The sequence below is a fragment of the Brassica napus genome, chromosome C8 (genome assembly GCF_020379485.1).
Source record: "Brassica napus cultivar Da-Ae chromosome C8, Da-Ae, whole genome shotgun sequence".
NCBI classification, from domain to species: Eukaryota; Viridiplantae; Streptophyta; class Magnoliopsida; order Brassicales; family Brassicaceae; genus Brassica; species Brassica napus.
In genome coordinates, this window is record NC_063451.1 from 43,635,344 (window position 1) to 43,656,118 (window position 20,775).

Consider the following 20,775-nt stretch of genomic DNA (forward strand, 5'->3'; position numbering starts at 1 on the left):
TTAGGTTGATTTCACGTCATAAATATAGCATGCGAAAATAAACAAAGCTCTAGTTACAGATGTACTTTGTGTACTGCAAAAACACAATTGTCTAGAATTGTTTTCAAAGATCCCTGAGAAGCCTCCTGAAGGAGTTATGCCATGACTCATGAGATAACAGAACACTTGTTTCTTGGATGGTTGTTAGTGGACTTGGATTGGAGCTGGCAAAATCCAGCTCATGATCAGTTTCCATGTACGTACCAACTTTTCTACAGAAGCAAAGGAAAGTTATCGTTTTCGGTTTAAATCTCTATGGTGGTATAGTGTGATTTCCATTTCCTTATCTATTTTTGTCCGTTTTCTATTTACTTACTTTCCCGGGAAGATGTTTAGATTTTTCCCGCTGGCTTTTGAGAAAAATCATTGGGCTATGTTATTCAATTGCCGCGTACAATATTTTAAATATTGTGGACCCGGCCCATCAAGTTTATATGTTTATGTGACTTTGAATGGGGTCCAACTCGATTTTAAAATGAAACTTCTAAAGGTATTTTTTCTTGTTTAAACACGATTATTAAAACACCATTGGTAAACTCCATTCTTGTATCAAGATCATGCTCTATTGAATTAATAAAGTTGATTTGTTTTTTAAAAAAACATGATTATTAAATTGTAATAAAATATATAAATTTAACACTCTGAGCAAAGCAAATTGATTTCCTTGTTGAATAGAGTTTATAGTCTAATTAACGACACGGGTTTCAAACTCAGACCAAATCTCGTACAATTCATTTATAAAATGTTTGTGCTAGTTTTCACTTGTACACATTTTATGAATCAAAGCCATTTTTTATTGCTTCAATGTCTACATGTACAAACAATATACATTTTGTTATTAGTGATTGGAATTGTATTCTAGTTACTCTCGAGACTAGAGTTACAAAACCATAATTTATAAGAAAAATTTGATGAAAAAATTTATCCACATAAACTTTATCAGTGAGAGTTCCGGTTAAATAATATTGGTGTTATTCAATCGGTGATTTAAAATCAATTGTCAAATTTTGTAATCAATTAAAACTCTACCGCAAATGATTTTAAATCAATTTTAAATACGAAGTTTTAAAACATTTAAATTCATTGGATAACACTATGTTTTAAAATAAATTTGTAAATATGATATCCAATAACACTAGATTTACAATACATGATTGAATAACACCACCTAAGTATATTCAAGTCATATCCACATATAAGGTAAAAGTAAAATATTTGTTTTAAAAATTATTGTCAATGTTTTAATTTTTTTTTTGTAACTTAATCAATGTTTTAATTTCAAAATAGTATTTTCAGATATCACATCGAGGAACTCAAACTTCAAAACGAAATCATTCGTACGTTGTAGAAATTTCAAAATAAGGAAATTTGAATGTTTGATAAAAAAAATAAAATATTTGAATGTACCATGTACCATCAAGATCCAACACACAGCTTTCAACAACTATACATGAAAACCCCCGTATACCACAAATATACAACATGTTCGTCCAAACTCCAAAGTAAATTTGTATATTGTTTGCAAATGTAAAGAAAAAAAAAATGTAAAGAAAAAAAGGAGTATCTCACAACATCTCATTACTTTTTACAATCTACATTTTTTTTTTTTTTTGGTTCACTTACAATTTACTTCTTAAAAGCTTCAAAAACTATCATCACTAAGTCTCAAGCTCCAACGTTAGATTAAAAAGCACACTACATATTCACACGAAAAAACTCATTGAACAGGTTACTAAAAACGATTAACAAACGTAATTAACCATCCCCTTTCTTCCATTAACCCCTAATCTCCTTCGTTGCTCTGTAAATACTCACGAGAGATCGAAACTTCTTTTCCTTCATCTTCTTCATCTTCACGGCAAGATCACAATTCCCTTTTACGCCGTCATTTTGCTCGTTTTTGATTCTCGAGCTAACATCTTCATGCCTTCTCTTGCGTCCTCTTCCTTCTCCTATTCCTCCTCCGCCGGTGCTGCTGCTACAGCTCCCCGTTTCTTCTTCGCTCAGCTGCATAAGCAGTTCAGCCGCCGCCATCTCCGTCTCCGAGAAGACGATCTCGCCAGATTCTCCAGAAAATCCAGTTTCTCCCATTGGATCGTTCATGTTCCAATATTAATAAATCTGAAACAAGAAACCTAATCGCGAGTCGATTTATATTTATTTTTAATTTTTTTTTGTTATATTGTCGTTTTCTCGTTTTGTGCAATGGAAAAAAAGAAGAAACTATAAAGTCGGTTTCGTAAGAAGAAGAACGTGTCTTCTCGAGTTATTTAATTTTAAGCTAAAGAGTGACGTGATCACCTGCAAGGCTGCAACCGTGTGGATGATATGTTTTATAATCTGATCCGTCGAAAGTTTATTCTCCTCGTTAAGTTTTTTGTCTTGTTGATCCAACGGTTGTGCGCTTCCTATGTTACTTCTTCGATGAGGTTTACTTTTGATCTTAGAGCAATAGATGCGTTTGACTTCTACTACACGATTCTGGTGCGTTTCCACGTAAGCCATTCCGATTCTAAATATGATGTCGTCACCTAAGTGGGTCCCTATTGCACTTGTCCACGTGTTGCAGTTCTATATGTTCAAGTATAAGTCTTTGTGAAATTTACAAAAGCTTTCGTAGCCATTAAATTTCTGGTTAGGAAAACTAGGTCTGAGACGGATCGGATATCCGGAGAATTTTAAGGTATTCGGATCCGGATCCTTATCCGGCGGATCCTTATCCGGCGGATCCATAATTTTACTATCCTTATCTGGATCCGGGGTTTTCGGATATCCGGATGTCGGATATCTTTCTAAAAATTGTAATATCCGGATCCGGATTTGGATCCTTAAAATAAATAAAAAATAATATTAATATATAAAAAATACTAAAAATAATTTAAAAATAAAAAAATATATAATGTTTTTAATTATTTCTATTACAAAATTTACATAAAATTTATATATATTATTATAAAAATAAAAATATATTAAATTAATTAATTTTTATATATAGATATTACTATTTTTGATATAGTTATTAATAAAACTTACGGATCTGGATATCCGGACTAAAAAATTAAGGTATCTAGATCTGGCTTTGACGGATCCAACATTTTACTATCCGGATCCGGATTCGGCCCTTCCAGATTTTCGGATCGGATCTGGATCGAATCTCGGATCGGATCCGGATCGAATCTCGGATCGGATCCGGATCGAATCTCGGATCGAATCCGGATCTCGGGTAAAATCTCAGGCCTAGAAAAAACTACCAGTAAGTCTATTATATTTTTCTGTCTCATGACTATTATATATAAAGTGTTCCTATGTATAAATAGAAAGTGAGAATATAGAAAGTGAGAATGTGTCTCCAACTGTAAATTTTTCTATATATAACTATACATACTACTCCCTCTGTTCCTAAAAAGAGGATTTTTTGGAGTTATATTTTGTTCCAAAATAATAGATTTTCTAGAATTTTAAGGTACTTTTAGTAGTTAATGTTGATAAATTGTATGTTTTTAAAAAAAAATTAATTGAAAATATTTGAATTGATTAAATACTATTGGTTGATGGTTATAGTGAAATAAACGATAAATTTAATTGTAAACATTTATTATATTCTTAATATGTGTGAATAGTCTATAAAATCATTCTTTTAGGAACAGAGGGAGTATTTAATTTAAACTCGTTTGGAAAAACATGGTCGTGAAATGTATTTTTCGGTGATAACTATGTGACTGTAATATAAATTATCATCTCCAATTTTCATAATTTAAAATAGGGCTTTTTGCAAAAGTGACTCAAAACTTGGAGTCAAACAGAAAACTAACTTTTTCTTTTGACTCCTTTTTTTTTGAGATTTTAACCCCACACCTGCAGTTTATCTACGAAAATGCCATTAACATTTTTTTTTTTTTTTCGAAAATGGCTTCTTTACTGTCTCAACCTCATCTTCTTCAAGTATTTACAATATTGCCACTGCAATGAATAGTGGCAACAACCTTGTACGAACTGTTTGGAGCTTTTAATGCCCTTTAATGCACGTAAATCTCTTTACACTCTCTCTGTTTCAATTGTTATGAACTAAAAACAACATTTCTTTCACTTTCTCTCTATATTCATCCAAAAAACTCAAGCTTTTGACAGAGCCATATTTCTTTCGTTTTGACTTACGGTTGCTTTCGTTTGAGGTTCTGGGTGGTTGGAGAAGACCATGTGTGCAAACGAAGTCATCTCACCTAGTTTAAGGTACGAATTTGAATTTTTTTTCAAGATCTGTTCGCGTAGAAGACTTACTAGTAAGTCATCTGTATGTAGAAGACTTACTGATGAGTCTTCTGGTCAAACGGACGACTTAAATTAAGTCGTCCAGCTTTGTTTGTTAAAAAAAAACACTCCAGACGACTTATATATACGTCGTCTACGAGAAACGGGCTAGTTTTGCATTTGACCGAATCGTGTCAGATCTTTGACTATTTCTGGACGACTTATAATTCAGTCGTCTCTGGGAAAGTTAAAATTTCAATATTTTATGAAAACTTGACGACTTACGTGTAAGTCGTCCTAGGTTAGTTTTGTAATTGAAAAATAAAACTTCATAATTTAACTTTAACCAGACGACTTAATATAAAGTCGTCCCTCCAGAAGACTTAATTTAAAGTCGTCCGGGGAAAGCAAAGTCGTCCAGAATTTTTCCCAATTTTCTGGTCAAACCTTGCTTATCCCGGACGACCTTAAATTAAGTCGTTTAGCTGGACGACTTTCATCTAAGTCGTCTGGAGAAAGTTAAATTTCAAGTTTTATTTTTCAATTACAAAACTAACCTAGGACGACTTACACGTAAGTCGTCAAGTTTTCATAAAATATTGAAATTTTAACTTTCCCAGAGACGACTGAATTATAAGTCGTCCAGAAATAGTCAAAGATCTGACACGATTCGGTCAAATGCAAAACTAGCCCGTTTCTCGTAGACGACTTATATATAAGTCGTCTGAAGTTTTTTTTTTAACAAACAAAGCCGGACGACTTAGAATTAAGTCGTCCCTTTTAATTTTCAATTGCAAAAGTGACCTCTTTAGACGACTTACCTTTAAGTCTTCTGGACGACTTAATGCTAAGTCGTCTGCGGCAATGTTTATTGAACTTCTTCATTTTCTCTATGTTTACTAATGTGTTTTATTTTGAATATTTGCAGATGATTTTTCAGTTACATGCAGTGTATGGAGAATGGTTGTTGAGAGATTTCCGTTGGGATTTTGTGGTTGATGATCTCAAAGGAGCAAGATTGTTTTTATTGAATGAAGATTCAACACATGCTGAACTTGTTGCAATGGCTCAAGAAGATTATAACCTGGACATGAGAACAGTGAGTGTGGAGATTAGCTACTCATTACCAGCAGAAATGATGATGGCTCCAGGCAGTCTTCCCATTCATGTTACAAGTGATAGACAAGTTCGAAACTTGCTGGAGATACTCAAAACCCATAGAGTATGTCTTTGTGTATCAAGCCGCAGCAAGGTCGAAACGGTTTCAGAGAAAAGGGATATTGATGAAGCTGGTGAATGGGAAAAAGATGTTGGTGATAATGATGAAGCTGGTGAATGGGAAGAAGATGTTGGTGATAATGATGAAGCTGGTGAATGGGAAGAAGATGGGGAGGAGGAAAATGGGGAGGAGGATGCTGATAATTCTATTGTTGGTGAAACGGATCAGAATGGTGGGGATTACAGTCTTTATGGAAAGGTTCCAGATGAGGACGAGGAAGATGATGATAATATTTGTTTTGAAGAAATCCAAAAGACATATGCTAAGACAAATGCTATTGAAGGAGGAAAATCGAATGGTACCAGTATCTATGTCAACCAGAGTTTTGTTAGCAAGGGTGCACTGCTTTCAGAGCTGCGGTTGGCAGCAGTGAGGGGTAAGTTTTCTTTCAAATTATACAAATCAACGAAAACTCTCGTTGTGGCAACATGTCCGGTTAGCTATTGTGGATGGAAGGTCAGAGCGAGTGTCAAACATGGGACAAACACGTTTTGGGTAACAAAGTATGTGGAAAAACATTTATGCTCAGCGGGAGACCGAATCGCTCAGCGGAGACACTGTACTCCGAAGTATGTAGGTAGTCTTTTCATTGATCGTGTTGGAATCATTGATGGGATAACTCCGCAGCATATCACTGATGCAATGAGGAACATGTTTGGCATGGCGCTTGATTACACCACTTCATACAGAGCACTGTTATATGCACAAAGATTGGTGAGAGGATCAGCAGAAGAAGGGTATTCGCGTCTGGCATCATATCTCGAGCAAATCTCCATTGCAAATCCTGATTCTATCACGGCGATAGAACTTGATTCTATGAAAAGATTTAAGTATCTATTTCTCTCTTTTGGAGCTTCTATCAAAGGTTTTAAGTATCAGAGAAGGGTCATTGTGGTGGATGGAACTCACCTAAGTGGAAAGTATGGAGGAACTATGTTAGTTGCAGCCGCACAAGATGGCAATTTTCAGATATTCCCATTGGCTTTTGGGATCGTGGATGAGGAAGATATACCTTCTTGGGAATGGTTTTTCACAAAATTGGCTAGTTGTATATCTCATGACAAGCCTCTGGTGATAGTCTCCGACCGGCACAAGGCCATTAAAAGTGCGTGTGATAAGGTGTTTCCTTGGGCAACCCGAGGAATATGTTATTATCACCTTCAAGATAACATTGTCAAAAAGTTTAAAGGGAAACATCTCATGTACTTGGTGAAAGGGGCTGCTTATGCTCACACGGTTTACGATTTTGACCGGTACATGGCTGAGATACGGAGTGCAAACCCGGAACTTGCAACGTATTTGGAGAAAGCCGACGTCAGGCTATGGTCAAGGGTTTATTGTAAGGGGAACAGGTTCAACATAAAAACAAGCAACATTGCTGAATCTATTAATTCCGCACTGAAGCGAGCAAGAGGATTTCCGATTACGTTCCTGCTGGAGTTCATAAGGCAGAAGTTAGGAAAATGGTATTGGAAAAGGAGACAAGATGCTTTGAGTCTCACAACTGAACATAGCGGGGGTGTTGAATACTTGCTTGCTGTTCGAGAAGAGATAGCGGGTACGATGACGGTCGAACCAATTGATGGATGGCATTTCTTTGTCAAAGGTGGCAAAATGGACTGTGTGGTTGATTTGGAACATGCAAAGTGTGATTGTGGTGTCTATGGAGTGGAGAAAATACCTTGCTCTCATGCTATAGCTGCTGGAATACATGCTGGTTTGCATATCTCCACACTTGTATGTCCACTGTACTCAAAGAATTATCTGTATGCAGGATACTCAGAGAATATATATCCTATCGTGTCACAACATATTGAGGAACGAGAATGCTTTCCTCCAGAACTAAAGCGTGGTCGGGGGAGACCGAAGAAATCAAGATGGCAATCTTGGTTGGAGCTATCTAGGATGAGAGGACACAAACCCAGGAAGAAACACAGGGCACGGAGATGCTCAAACTGCAAGGAAACTGGCCATACGAAACCACAATGTACACAAAATTTTTAAGTCGTCCAGTCTTGATTACCCGTCCAGACGACTAAATTTTTAGTCGTCCAGTGTATTTTATTTTTAGACGACCTTCTACTAAGTCGTCCAGTGTATTTTATTTTTAGACGACCTTCTACTAAGTCGTCCAGTGTATTTTATTTTTAGACGACCTTCTACTATCCCTTCAAGTGTATTTTATTTTTAGACTACCTTCTACTATCCCTTCAAGTCGTCCAAACCTTCTAGACGACTTATTTGTAAGTCGTCCAGTTGGAAAACCTTCCAGACGACTTATAATAAGTCGTCCAAACCTTCTAGACGACTTATTTGTAAGTCGTCCAGTTGGAAAACCTTCCAGACGACTCTTTTCTTCCAGACAACTTATATATTTACAAGTTCAAATACAAACACTAATCTTCCAGACAACTTATATATTTACAACTTATATATTTACAAGTTCAACTTATATATTCAAATACAAAGACAAGTTCAAATACAAACACTAATCTAATCATACAAGCCCACGAACTTATCACCATCCACATTTTCTTTCAGATGCTGATCAACAAGCTCCTTCCATATATCCACCGCCATATGATCCCTCATTTTCTTCGCGTTGCACCTAGCAAAGTCTTTAGGGTTAAAGGAGACGCCAAGAGCATGACATTCAATGTACTTTACAGCGTACACGCCACAATCACCATTGTTGGCCGTGGGTACACCTTTCAGCGGTCTCTCATATGTGTATGGCTCCAACCCGTATTTGACCCGTATTTCGTCGGTGGCTGCGCACTCAACAAGCAGATAAGGGACCATCTGGAGAAAAGGCTCCATTATCGCATCCCATGCGTCTGGTACACTAGATGAAGGTATGCTGTCCCAGACGACTATGTGCCTCTTAGGGATCGATATCCAAATAGCAACCCAATGCTTGTCGTCCAAGTTCACTGGCGCATAGATATCATCAATGTCCTCCCCCCACTTCTTGTTTGATTGGCAAAATGAAGGTATTGATCCGTCATAAAAATTCGACGCCCCACCAGGTAGAACTCTTCCTAAACCTTTGTGATCAGGTTCCGATGTTTTGAAGAGCTGATACTGCTCTCTCCAAGACTGGGAAAAGTTGTGATCCAGGAAGCACATTCGCTCGCTCCTGAAAGCTTGTGGGTTCTCCTGATACCTCTGCCTTAGCACATTAATCCAAGCATCTATATGCTGCATATTAAATATAACAAGTTAGAAGTTACCAGACGACTTAAATATAAGTCGTCTACGTGGTCGTCCAAGTAGACGACTTTCCAGACGATTTATCTTTAAGTCGTCTGGAAAGTAGTCTACTTGGACGACTTTGTAGACGACTTAAATCGTGTGCAGAAGACTTACGCAGTCTTCCAGCCATCCTCTGGCTGTCCGGAGGAAGTGGTACCACCTTGTTGGTGATGTACGTGGTTTGTCCTCGGTCTTAGTTAAATAATGACTGCAAACAAAAAAGCAATCAGTTTTGGACGACTAAATCAAGCTATTATGGGTAAAGCAATCACTTACGGATCAGTTTTCAACCAATCAGCGAGTTCCTTCAACTTATCTTTGTTTACTGGCGGAAATGGATTATAGGCTGCCACTTTATCTTTTTTTTTCTCTGCCGTATAAGGAGATCTCACAGTGGGAGCAGGTTTCTTCGCTCGTTTACTCTTTGCACGCTTGTCCAATACAACCAGGCTCGGTTCTGAAACTGGATCGCTTGGCTCGGTGGAAGCTTTATCCTCCGGCAAGATCTTATTTACCGAGTTCGCCTCGGTTGCTGTATCCTCCGGCAACCATCTCTGCAATAAAAGTTGCACACAAGTTAACTCTGGACGACTTAAATAAAAGTTGTCTGGACGACTAGTTGACCCTGGACGACTTAAAATTAAGTCTTCCGTGGTCAACTAGTCGTCCAGACAACTTACGTTTAAGTCGTCCAGGGTCAACTAGTCGTCCAGACAACTTTTACAGTCGTCTGGACAACTAGTTAACCCTGGATTTGATACTAACCTCTTTGATTTGAGGAGGCTGTTTCTTTTGAGGAGGAGGCTGCTTCTTTTGAGGAGGAGGAGGCTGCTGTTGTTTCTTTTGAGGAGGAGGAGGCTGCTGTTTGGTTTGATGAGGAGGAGGCTGGTTACTAACCACGGTTTCATTGGCATGAGGGGTAGCCTGTTTGTTTCTACCCCCGGTTTCTTTGGCAAGAGGGGTAGGCTGTTTATCTTGAGGGGTAGCCTGATTGGTTAGAGGTGGAGGGGTAGCCTGATTGGTGACACCAACCTTCTTCTCCACAGCTTCCAATCTATCGGACAACTTCCTAAACTCCCTCATGCACTTATTAAACCCTTTTTTCATGCAGTCAGCTACGCCCTTGAACATAATTTCCAACTCCTCTCTGGTCACCCCTCTAGCCTCTTCTCTAGCCTCTTCTCTAGCCTCTTCACTAGCCACTTTAGGAGCCTCTTTACGAGCTTTCTTCCGAGGTCTTGGATTGTCTTCCTCCTCCTCCTCCTCCTCCAACACAACCATCTCTTTGGCCTTCTTCGATGGAGTCACAACCTTAGGTTTTGTATTGACCTTAGTACCAGTGACTTCCCAGCAATCCATGGTCCACTTCCACGGTCTCCGCTCATACATGACTTTAATGATGTTCTCCGCGGGCAGGTCCTCAACCTCAGAGTCCCATTTTGGCCACATTTCACTAATGTCCTTCTCAACAAAGTTGATCACGCGGGTCTGCAGTAAATAGAAGAATCGAGTTAGATATTTGAAAAAAAATACTAAATAGACGACTTAATTATAAGTCGTCTACTAAGTCGTCCAGCTGGAAGACCTTCCAGACGACTTATAATAAGTCGTCTAATAAGTCGTCCAGATGGAAGACTTTCCAGACGACTTAATTAAGTCGTCCGATAAGTCGTCCAGCTGGGAAGACTTTCCAGACGACTTATTATAAGTCGTCCGATAAGTCGTCCAGCTGGACGACCTTCCAGACGACTTATAATAAGTCGTCTGCGCAGTCTTTTGGATTGAAGTAAATACCTGACTCAAGATAGCAGCTTTCATTGATCTGCGGCCTCTGCTGCCCTCGTAAGCCAGTATCGGTGGAGACGGACTGTCTGCTCTGGGACCACCAATACTAGCACCCAATTCCGGCATAGCTGTGTACGTCCAGACCTGAAGAACTTGTATAAACCCATCCACGGTGTAACAGCCAGCAATTTCTTTGTTCCACAAAGAGTCCATCAGCACCTTAAACGCGACTCTCCCCCATGGATAATTCTCAAACCGTTCTAAATCCATCACTAGCCTTGCCAGAGTAGATCGTGTAGCGGTTGAAAACTTTCTCCCTTCAATGAATCCAGTGAAGATGGAGAGGTACGCGAGCCGCTTGCGATCTTCCCTGGACCAATCCCCGCATCTCTTCAGTGCTGCTATTATCTGATCAGTAGTTGGCCCAGCTTCCAGATGAACTCCCAGCATCCCCCAGAAAGAAACCATCTCTGGGGTAACGTCACATTTTGGTGTCTCAAGGTCCTCGATGTACTCGCAGTTTAGACCAGTGAGGTTTTCAAACTCTAACAGTGAAAACCTCAAAGGTTCTGGACCAACGAGAGACCACATCTCATACTTCTTCTTAATGTCCAGCTTGAAACTGAGCATGTAGTGAACCAGCCTTGAAGCCCAACCAAATCCCTGCTCCTTGAACTTGATGAAAACTCCCAAACTCGACTCCTTGAGCTCTTCAAATTCGTCATCAGTAAGAGCTTTCCTAAGAGCAGTATGCAACTTGCTGTTATCCGTATGATACGAAATGCTATTGTGGGCTTCTGGCTCTTCCCCTGATGTGTATAACCTACGGGGGAGTTCTGGAATATCCATCCTTTTTGTCTGCAAAATAATCAAAGACAACAATATAAGTCCAGACGACTTAGTAGACGACTTATAATTAAGTCGTCTGGAAAGTCTTCCAAATGGACGACTTATATTTAAGTCATCTACTAAGTCGTCCAGTTGGAAGACTTTCCAGACGACTTAAATTACTTACAAGTCTTCCAGTCGCAGAAGGAGTTGGAGTACTCGTCATTGCGGTTATAGATCTGAAAAAATAAACGTGAAACGGTGAGAATGAGTAAATTGATAGAGACAACGTTTTATGTTCATCTTTTCCTCGAGATTGATGACTTAGCGGCGTTAGGGTTTACAGAGAAACGGCGCTAAGGTTTACAGAGAAGAAGCGGCGGCGCTAGGGTTTAGAAGAAGCGGCGGCGCTAGTGTTTAGAGGAAGCGGCGGTGAGAACGTTGGTGACCACGGTGGCGAGGGCGACGGTTTGTTCGGAAATAGTGGAAGCGGCGGCGCTAGGGTTTAGAGGAATCGGCGGCGCTAGGGTTTAGAGGAATCGGCGGCGCTAGGGTTAGAAGAAGCTGCGGCGACAACGGTGAGATAGATAGCCGACGTTGAGAACGATGGTTTGTTCGGAAATCGTGGGAATTCGAAATCGCCTTTGAGAGAGAACTGTTAGGGTTTCTGAATTTCGCGAAAAATGAAACAAAAAAAAAAAATCACCTTATATATTGGGTAAATAATCCGGTTAGCTTTAAAAGTACATTGGTAAACTTTAAGGTTTGGTCCGGTTTAGACGACTTAATATTTAGTCGTCTGTTTTCAGACGACAAAATATTAAGTCGTCCTAGACCCTAAAATGAACCCCTAAACTAAAATGACTAGATTAACTAACTAACCACGTTATAAAATCAAATTATACTTAAATAGTGTTTACTATACACAGAAATGAACACGCATAAGTAATTTTAAAAATTTTCAAAAACGGTTTTAATGCTTTCCAAAATCTAACCCTAAGAACACATACAATACTACAACATATGTTGATGAAACATAAACTTAAGAATATCATGACTCACTACTTTCACTCATCTATGCTGAAAACAATTGAAATTTGTTATATCTTAATTTATACCTCCTAAGACATATGTTAATTACATAATTCCCATTTTTCACTTATCAAAATATTTTTTACAAAATTTTTAAATTATGTTTAAGACTAACTGTCCAGACGACTTTCAGTTAAGTCGTCTGGACGACTTATTTTCAAGTCGTCTAAACAGACGACTTGCGAGGGGTAGAAACGTAAAAAAAATTCGTTTTATTGTTTGGTCACAAGGGGATAGTTGTAATTTCAATAGCCTTTTAGGTTACTTTTGCCTTTGACCCAAGTTGGGGTATTGTTTTGAGTTTGACTCCAAGTTTTGAGTCACACTTGGCAATTCTCCCTTTAAAATATCATCCCAGTGGCCGACAAAAAAAAAAAAAAAATCATCCCAGTTTTCATATTTTATGGCGGTATTGAACAATTACAAATAATTAAAGTTCAGAAAAGAAAAAAAAAAGAGGTAAGTGTACGGAGTACGGACCATTGATAATTGGTTCTGGGCTATAAAGGCTTACTTTGAATCACACTCCAGGAAACAAAAAAGCCCAAAACATTTTAAACAAAATAAGTGTGGCTGCTGGGATTCGAGCCCAGGTCTCCACGGCCACAACGTGGAATTCTTACCACTAAACTACAGCCACTTTGGTGGTTTGTTGTTTCGATATACTTAATTAGAAACGGATCCTGTACTTGTTTCTTCGGTTCCCGTTAAGACCGTTACTCAATTTCAATAAGACCTATTAATTCATTCTCCAAGTTGAATTAATAGGTGTGATGATACTGTGGTTATGAAAATATCAGGTTTGCTTGTGAGTAAATATGATTTCTTGTGGGGCGAGTGAGAGAGGATTAAGAGTTTTTTCATCAACATACTGTGAATTGTATTTTTTTTATTAGAAGGCGCAATTTCATCAGTAAAATTGAACAATTAAATAGATTTTTTAAAATATAGTTATAAAATGGAAAATAAGAAAATAAAACATGTATTTGGAACATGCCAAAAGTTATTTTTTTCAGAAACAGAGAAGTTATACATTCAAGAGGAAATTATTGATATTGATATTGATATTGAAACATAAAAGTTATACATTCCAGGGGAAATTATTGATATTGAAACAGAAAAGTTTTACGTCAGTGATTTTACTCAAATGCTAAGTCTGCTTTTCCATATATGTTATCTTTACCAATACGGACAAAATCTAAGTTCGAATGTACTTCTCTTTGCTCACCTGTTTTATAACATGATCGTTACGCATAGCCACCAAGCCAGTGTTATATACGTTTTCACAATCAATGCTCAAGTAAACTGATAATTGACATTAAGTTACGTAAAATCATTTACCGCTAATCCTTTCACATTCCTCCCACTAATCCACCTCTTAAGTACTCTTAAATCACCACTAACCTTCCCATCCAAAACCACACTATAAAAACAGCACTCTCATAACCCAATCATCACCACAAAACAAATCCGAAAAAAAAACAAAAATGGCTTCTAACACTTGTTTTTCCCTCTTCGCCACCATAGCTCTTCTCCTTCTCGTCAACATCTCCGGCAGGACACTCCCGGCGACGGCAGATCCCAACAACATAGCGGCAAGGCTCAACGGTGGAGGACTAATGGAGTGTTGGGATGCTCTCTACGAGCTCAAATCATGCACCAACGAAATTGTTCTCTTCTTTCTCAACGGCGAGACCAAACTCGGCGACGGTTGCTGTCACGCCGTCGACGTCATCACCATAAATTGTTGGCCGTCGATGCTAACTTCTCTCGGCTTTACGTCTGAGGAAACCAACGTCCTCCGCGGCTTCTGCCAGTCGTCTCCAAACCACGGTGGTTCCACTCCGGCTCCTTCCCCTGTAAAACTTTGATGTATGCAAACCCTAATAATGATGGTTTATTTTAATATCGACTAAGGGAGTCTCCTTAAGATTTTAATGGAATAATGGATTCTTCTCCTTTTCGATTGCGTTTTTCTTCTTTTTTTTTTTACTATAAACCACGTCTCATTAAAACTACAAATCCAAATTGTCAAAAAAAAATAAAAATACAAATTCGTATAGATGCTATCTTTTCATGAATCTTTTTAATATTTCGAAAAATGTTAAATAATAAGGTAAAAGTTAGAAAAAAAATCTCAGAAGTTAGATCCCGTGATATAAAATCTCGGAATCTTTTGCTTTATTCATTACATCATAGATGATAGACAAGAAAATAAAAAAAAAAGAAATGAAAGCACCAAAAGAATCACAGCAAGACTCTCAACCGAACCTAATGGTCTGACTAACACGGTCATTAATTGCTAATGACTCAAGCAGAATTGATGGAATTGGCCACGTCGATCACGAACCGGTACCTGACATCAGATTTAGCCAAGCGGTCCATTGCAGAGTTGATATCACTCATCTTTATGAGTTCAATATCCGCAACGATATTATGCTTGGCACAGAAGTCAAGCATCTCTTGTGTCTCCTTCATCCCTCCAATCTGACTCCCTCCCACCATTTTCCTTCCTGTAAAACCAAAAACCCTAACATTTACTTGCACCACACGCTAAACATAAAATCACAACTTATAACGAAGAGTCATCATCTGTTTCTTTACCGAGAACAAGAGGAAAGATTGGTAACTCGAGTGGTTTCTCTGGTAACCCTAAAGCCACAAGTTTTCCATTCACTTTAAGCAAACTAAACAACGGTAACAGAGAATGTTCTGCTGATACCGTGTCCAACACGAAATCCATAGTCCCAAATGAATCCTTCATCTTTTGAGAATCCGTTGTGACAAGAAAGGAGTCAGCACCGAGTCGATCAATTGCTTCACTCTCTTTATCAGATGACCTACTAATCACGGTAACTTTTAAACCAAAGGCTTTACCAATCTTCACAGCGATATGACCAAGCCCACCAAGTCCACTTACACCTAAATGTTTCCCTTTTTCTTCAGTCATACCATAATATTTCATTGGACTATACACAGTGATCCCAGCACAGAGCAGCGGCGCGCCGGAATCACTCGGTAAACCATCGGGAAAGCTTAGGACAAAGCGTTGGTCGACCACGATTTTGTCGGAATAGCCACCTTGGTTTCTTGTTCCGTCAGAGGAACGAGAGTTGTATGTGTATACGAGTTGAGGACAGTAGTTTTCTAAGTCTTGGTTACATGATTCACATGATTGGCATGACCCGATTATTACTCCTACTCCTACTCGGTCTCCTTCTTTGAACTTTGTTACGTTCTTACCAACTTTTGTTGCTATTCCAACGATTTCATGCCTACCAAAAATAGAAAATACAGTCGAACTTTGTTTTTTTACGTACGCATAAAATGAAAACTTAAATTTCATCCTATAGTTTTTAAAGAAGGAATCTAAACAACGAACTAAGTATTAATACAACTTAATTATCTACGTCAATTTTAATGGTAAAAGAAAAGAGACCAATTGAGAAATGACACATATTTGACGAGTATCTCATGAATTCTCAAGAGATACTTTTCTTCTTTTTCATTTTTTATTATTTCTTTATAGATGAAAAACTGTATGAGTATCTCCCACCGTAAAATGCTCTTAAAAAATCTCCAGGTTTTTAATTTTTATTCCCTATTCACCCAGGTATCCCACAATTAATGGGAATAAAGATCTCCTAGAAAGGCATATATAAGATTAAGAATATTCTGGCCAAGAATAAACCATAAAAATATCTCTATATAGTGTATGGCTTTCCATGATTCAATCTTATCTTATTATAGAGAAAAAGAAGCAAATTCACCACAATATACGAACATTTTCTTAAAACGCCGTTGATAACATATAAATTCGGATATTCTTAACCCTAGTAATCGCTGCAACTAACATAATGAATTATATATTTTGCAATGATTATAAGAAATGGTAACAAGTAATTGGTCGAGAGAGTATTTGTGTTGGATACCCGGGAATGATAGGGTAATGAGAGAATCCCCAATCGTTCTTGATGGTATGAAGATCAGAGTGGCAAACACCACAAAACAATATCTTCACTGTTACATCGTCGTCACCATTCTCTCTACACATATGCAACACCAGAACAAAGACATGTTATATATCATCATCAATCAACGAGCAAAACTTGAATATGTCTTTCTCTCTCTCTACAAATGGGAGAAAAGAAGAGCAATAAACCTTCTAGAGAAATGAAATGGAGAAAGAACACCAGATTTGTCGTTAGCCGCCCATCCAAATGCTTTGTTTTGATCGGAAGATTTCGCCATATTCTTTTTCGTCTCTCTGTCACACTGTCACTGTGAGCGATTGATTTTCTGTTGTTTTTTTTTGTCTGAATAAAGATGCTGCTTGGGGCATATATGGTGGACACTTAACCCATTTTTGCTTCCATCAGTAACTTTTTTTATTTCAACGCTTCCATCAGTAATTTAAGGAAGAAAATCTTAAAAAAAATAAAAAAATCTTTTTTGTTTGGACAACCATTTTATAAAGAAACTAGGGATTCCATATATTTTATTTAGGTAACTTATCTTCTCATACCAAAATTGGACGCATTCTTAATATAATGACACGTAAGATTGTCAAAATAATTCATAAATCTTTTTTTTATTGAAACACTTTTTAAAAGAAATGCAACACAAAGAGCGGGAGGTCACCGATCCTAGTACTACTCTCGCCCAAACACGCTTAACTGCAGAGTTCTGATGGGATTCGGTGCATTAGTGTTGGTATGATCGCACCCTTCATAATCTACGTGTAGATGAACAAATGGTTCTATAATTTTATTTCAAATACGCCATGCGCTAGTAATTTGTATATGTGTTGTTAGATATTGTGTAAACAATATGAACCTTGTTCGAAATTTATAAAATGTTTTGTATTCTATGACGTATTAATGTAGTATGTTTTTAATATTAATGTATTAAATTATAGTTTTGTATATTTTATATGTATTAGTATTTTTGTTTATTTGTTTTGATTTGTATTAGAAAATATCTCTTATTAAAATATAATCATTCTCATGAACCCAATTCTTTTTGTAAGTTTTTAAATTAAATACACTCTTATATTATATAGTTAAATATAATCTTCTAATTATGGAAAATGATATTATACTACTAAATGCATTTTCAAACAACACAATAACTTTTTTTTGGTCAACTTTTTTTGTGTCTAAACAATATAAAACATTAGGTCCTATATTTTTATTAATACTTTATTTATATTTCTTAAATTATTTGATTTAAAGCCATTCAAATAATCTATAAGTTGAAAAATAAGTATAACTATTTTTGCGAATTTAGATACTACAAAAAATCATTTAATATGAAACGAATTAAATTAATATGCGAGGACATATTCCTAAATTGTTTTATTCTTAAGAACATATAATTATACGAGATTATGCTTGGTTTAAGTTGACATCAAATAGTTTTATACAATAAAATGTTAAAGTTAATAAATTAACATCAAATAAGTTTTACAATTAAAAATTTATCAAATAACTATATATCACAAATTTAATCAACCAAATTACAGATATTTTATTTAAAATTCGTAATAAAAAGGGTTTAAATAATTAAAAACAAAATTAAGTAAGATTTTAAATAATTTTCTTATTTAATGTAAATATAAAATAATATAATTATATATTTTTAAGATACACTAAAATAAAAAGTTAAAACATTACTTATCAAAAAATGTTAAAATCTATTGATGTTGTAAATTAGGTTTTGTTAAAAATATTTTTCCGCTTTTTAAGTGCATGTCATAATCTAGTTGTTTATTAAAACTAATGTATCATCCTAAAATCATGAAGAACTTGACAAATCAGGAAAATAATTTAAAATTAATTTCATCATAAGTTAATATCCATTTATGAATTAATTATATTTGAATATAATGACAGATGTATATATTGAGATAATTACGAACATATTTATTAAAAAAAAATTATTAGGTCCTATCTTTTTAATATTTTTTATTTATCTTTCTTAAATTAATTTCTTAATGATTTAAAAGTTGTTTTATTAAACCTAATGATTCAGCCTAAAATTATAAATAATTTGACAAATCACCAAAATCATTAAAACAGAGTGTTCAATAGATAACTTGTAGGCGAGCTTCTCCAATATACACAGCATTATGCATCATTGACTTAAAATGTGAAAAGTCTGAGTGGGAAGAGTGTGAGGATAATAGACGGTTGTGTATGCTTCAATTGTTTAATAGTGGTTGCAATCATTAAACAACTGGGTGGTCTTTGATTTGGATGAGATCGTGACTGTACAGCAGTGCTGAAGAATGGAGGACGATAGATGAGTCATCCGAGGGAAAGGGTTCAGTAACTTTTTATCTTACTTTTTTAGGAAGAATTTATTATTGTAAAACAAGATTTATTCTGATGTCCTTAGAAAATTTCAAGATCCACTAGGGAGAGCCAAAAGAAAGAGTTTGGATCCAAAATAAAAATATATAAATCTCAGATCCATCCTGTTGCATTTGGCCGGAAGAAGCCGTGCAACAAAACCATTTACGCTTACGCCCTTAATTCGATAAAAAATGATAGTAAATCAACAACAACCCACCGCAACTGATTGATGATCTAAATCAAATTCAGGAAATAATCTTGTATCAGATCGACCGAACCAGTAATACACAACCAGAATCATTTGATTTCATATGAAACTTAGGGTACGTGTTTACAACTATTTTTTCTTTTATATGCATGTAATTTTTTTCCCTTGCAAATTACACTAAAACCCATGTACATCGCTATTTTTTTTTTTTTGAAACACATTTAAATTGATAGAAAAAAGTTAGTTGGGAGCATTAATAGCATCCACAACCAAAACATTGTCTAACGCATTTAAGGCCATCTTGGCTAAGCTATCAGCAGCCATGTTTTTTTCTCGGGGAATCCAAAGAAATGAGACTGAACGGAAATCAGATGCAAAAGCTAAAATATCCGACACAATGCTATGAAGCTCTGTAACCACCGTCCTCGAGTTAACACACTGGATAAGCTGCGCCGAATCCGACTCCAGTCTGATGTCTTGTAGATCACTCCGGCGGCATGATTGTATGGCTTCTCTCATCGCAAGTCCTTCCGCTACCAGCGGAGAAGGTATGAACTCTGCACGCTTCTTGTACTCATGACCACTCTCAGACAGTATCGTCCAGCCTAACCCTGCTAAGTTTGAAGAGGCCATCCACGCAGCATCTGAGCGCACCGCCGTTACGCTGGTTTCTCCTTGTGCCATCTGTTTGTTGATCCGAGCGCTTGGGCGAGTTGGATGAGCCTTACTGTCCGAGCACCATTCGCGGGCGAGCTTAATAGCGGTGGAGAGAGTTTCCTTAGGGGAGATGAAGACTCCTTCAAACACAAACCGGTTTCTAGATTTCCAAATTGACCACAGGATCCAAGGAAATAACGCTCCAGAAGTAACACCAGAAGGAGGTAAGCATTTTTGTGCACATATTGAAGGCCAACTTGACATTAAATCTATTATTCCTCTGTATTCCATTTCAGTAGTGAAGGGTGCTAGCTGCCACACCTCCTGTGCGTACTGACAGTGGAAGAGAAGATGAAGAATAGATTCATTGTGCTCGCACCTCTTACACTTTGGATCAACGTCTAGGTGTCTCTCTTGCAGGCGCTCTCCCACAGGTATTGCTCTCTTTAGAAGCTTCCATGCAAAATGTTTAACTTTTGGGGCGCAGTCAAGGTTCCAAACGTTCTTCTTCCAATCGAAGTCTGCATCCTGCGGGTTTCCATTTTCCAGTTCAACGGACACTGCATAATATTCTGACTTTGCAGTGTAAATTCCATCTTTAGTCCCTAGCCAGACGAGTTTGTCGGGAGTCCTCGTTATGCTGAGAGTGATGCTGCGAATCTTAGTTTCATACTCAGGTAGAACGAGGCGAATGCGTTCAACATCCCACTCACTCGTCCCTGGTAGTAACAAGTCTGAGACTGAAAGTGTGGCGCTGGCTTCCGTTGGTGGTCCCATTGGTCTCTCTTGTTTGCTGAGACTCAGCCATGGGTCATCCCAGACGTTGATACATTGGCCGTCCCCCACAATCCAGCCCAAGTTTTTCATAAGAAGCTCCCGTCCAGCAAGAATGCTCCTCCAGCCGTGGGAGATAGAGGATGATGTTCCCGCCATAAAAAAATCGCTGCCAGGGTAGTATTTCCCTTTCAATATTTTGGCGAGGAGGCATGAGGGGTTAAGTTAAGACGTAAAGAAAAAGAAAAAAAACA

The 20,775-nt window shown here is 37.3% G+C and overlaps 4 protein-coding genes, 1 non-coding gene and 1 pseudogene across 5 annotated transcripts; 1 reads left to right on the forward strand and 5 right to left on the reverse strand.

The window, feature by feature from the left end:
* Positions 1 to 1,588: 1,588 nt before the first annotated feature.
* Positions 1,589 to 2,273, reverse strand: BNAC08G35520D. The gene has a single exon (XM_013854994.3). The coding sequence runs from the start codon at positions 2,140 to 2,142 to the stop codon at positions 1,816 to 1,818; it is 327 nt and encodes a 108-aa protein (XP_013710448.2). The 5' UTR covers positions 2,143 to 2,273; the 3' UTR covers positions 1,589 to 1,815.
* A 10,821-nt stretch (positions 2,274 to 13,094) lies between these two features.
* TRNAH-GUG lies at positions 13,095 to 13,166 on the reverse strand. The gene has a single exon. It is a non-coding gene; the product is annotated as a tRNA-His (tRNA).
* A 535-nt stretch (positions 13,167 to 13,701) lies between these two features.
* Positions 13,702 to 14,484, forward strand: LOC106414591 (egg cell-secreted protein 1.2). The gene has a single exon (XM_013855218.3). It carries the CDS (start codon positions 14,014 to 14,016, stop codon positions 14,395 to 14,397), a length of 384 nt encoding a protein of 127 aa, XP_013710672.1. The 5' UTR covers positions 13,702 to 14,013; the 3' UTR covers positions 14,398 to 14,484.
* Positions 14,485 to 14,661: 177 nt separating this feature from the next.
* Positions 14,662 to 16,948, reverse strand: LOC106365960 (cinnamyl alcohol dehydrogenase 2-like). The gene is made up of 4 exons (XM_048765072.1): positions 16,689 to 16,948; positions 16,459 to 16,572; positions 15,131 to 15,801; positions 14,662 to 15,039 (listed from the first exon to the last, which is right to left on the reverse strand). The coding sequence occupies exons 1-4, from the start codon at positions 16,775 to 16,777 to the stop codon at positions 14,837 to 14,839; spliced, it is 1,077 nt and encodes a 358-aa protein (XP_048621029.1). The 5' UTR covers positions 16,778 to 16,948; the 3' UTR covers positions 14,662 to 14,836.
* Positions 16,949 to 17,138: 190 nt separating this feature from the next.
* LOC125592163 lies at positions 17,139 to 17,253 on the reverse strand (annotated as a pseudogene).
* A 2,077-nt stretch (positions 17,254 to 19,330) lies between these two features.
* On the reverse strand, positions 19,331 to 20,680 carry LOC125592027. Its single transcript, XM_048767008.1, has one exon. The coding sequence runs from the start codon at positions 20,678 to 20,680 to the stop codon at positions 19,331 to 19,333; it is 1,350 nt and encodes a 449-aa protein (XP_048622965.1).
* Positions 20,681 to 20,775: the final 95 nt, after the last annotated feature.

What these genes read in the sequence shown, in the direction of transcription:
- BNAC08G35520D (XM_013854994.3), bottom strand. Translation starts at nt 2,142, where the DNA reads ATGAACGATCCAATGGGAGAAACTGGATTTTCTGGAGAATCTGGCGAG.
- LOC106414591 (XM_013855218.3), top strand. Translation starts at nt 14,014, where the DNA reads ATGGCTTCTAACACTTGTTTTTCCCTCTTCGCCACCATAGCTCTTCTC.
- LOC106365960 (XM_048765072.1), bottom strand. Translation starts at nt 16,777, where the DNA reads ATGGCGAAATCTTCCGATCAAAACAAAGCATTTGGATGGGCGGCTAAC. An exon ending in CCATTTCATTTCTCTAGAAG is followed by an intron (nt 16,573 to 16,688) that starts GTTTATTGCTCT and finishes GCATATGTGTAG; the next exon opens with AGAGAATGGTGACGACGATG. An exon ending in CATTACCCTATCATTCCCGG is followed by an intron (nt 15,802 to 16,458) that starts GTATCCAACACA and finishes TATTTTTGGTAG; the next exon opens with GCATGAAATCGTTGGAATAG.
- LOC125592027 (XM_048767008.1), bottom strand. Translation starts at nt 20,680, where the DNA reads ATGGCGGGAACATCATCCTCTATCTCCCACGGCTGGAGGAGCATTCTT.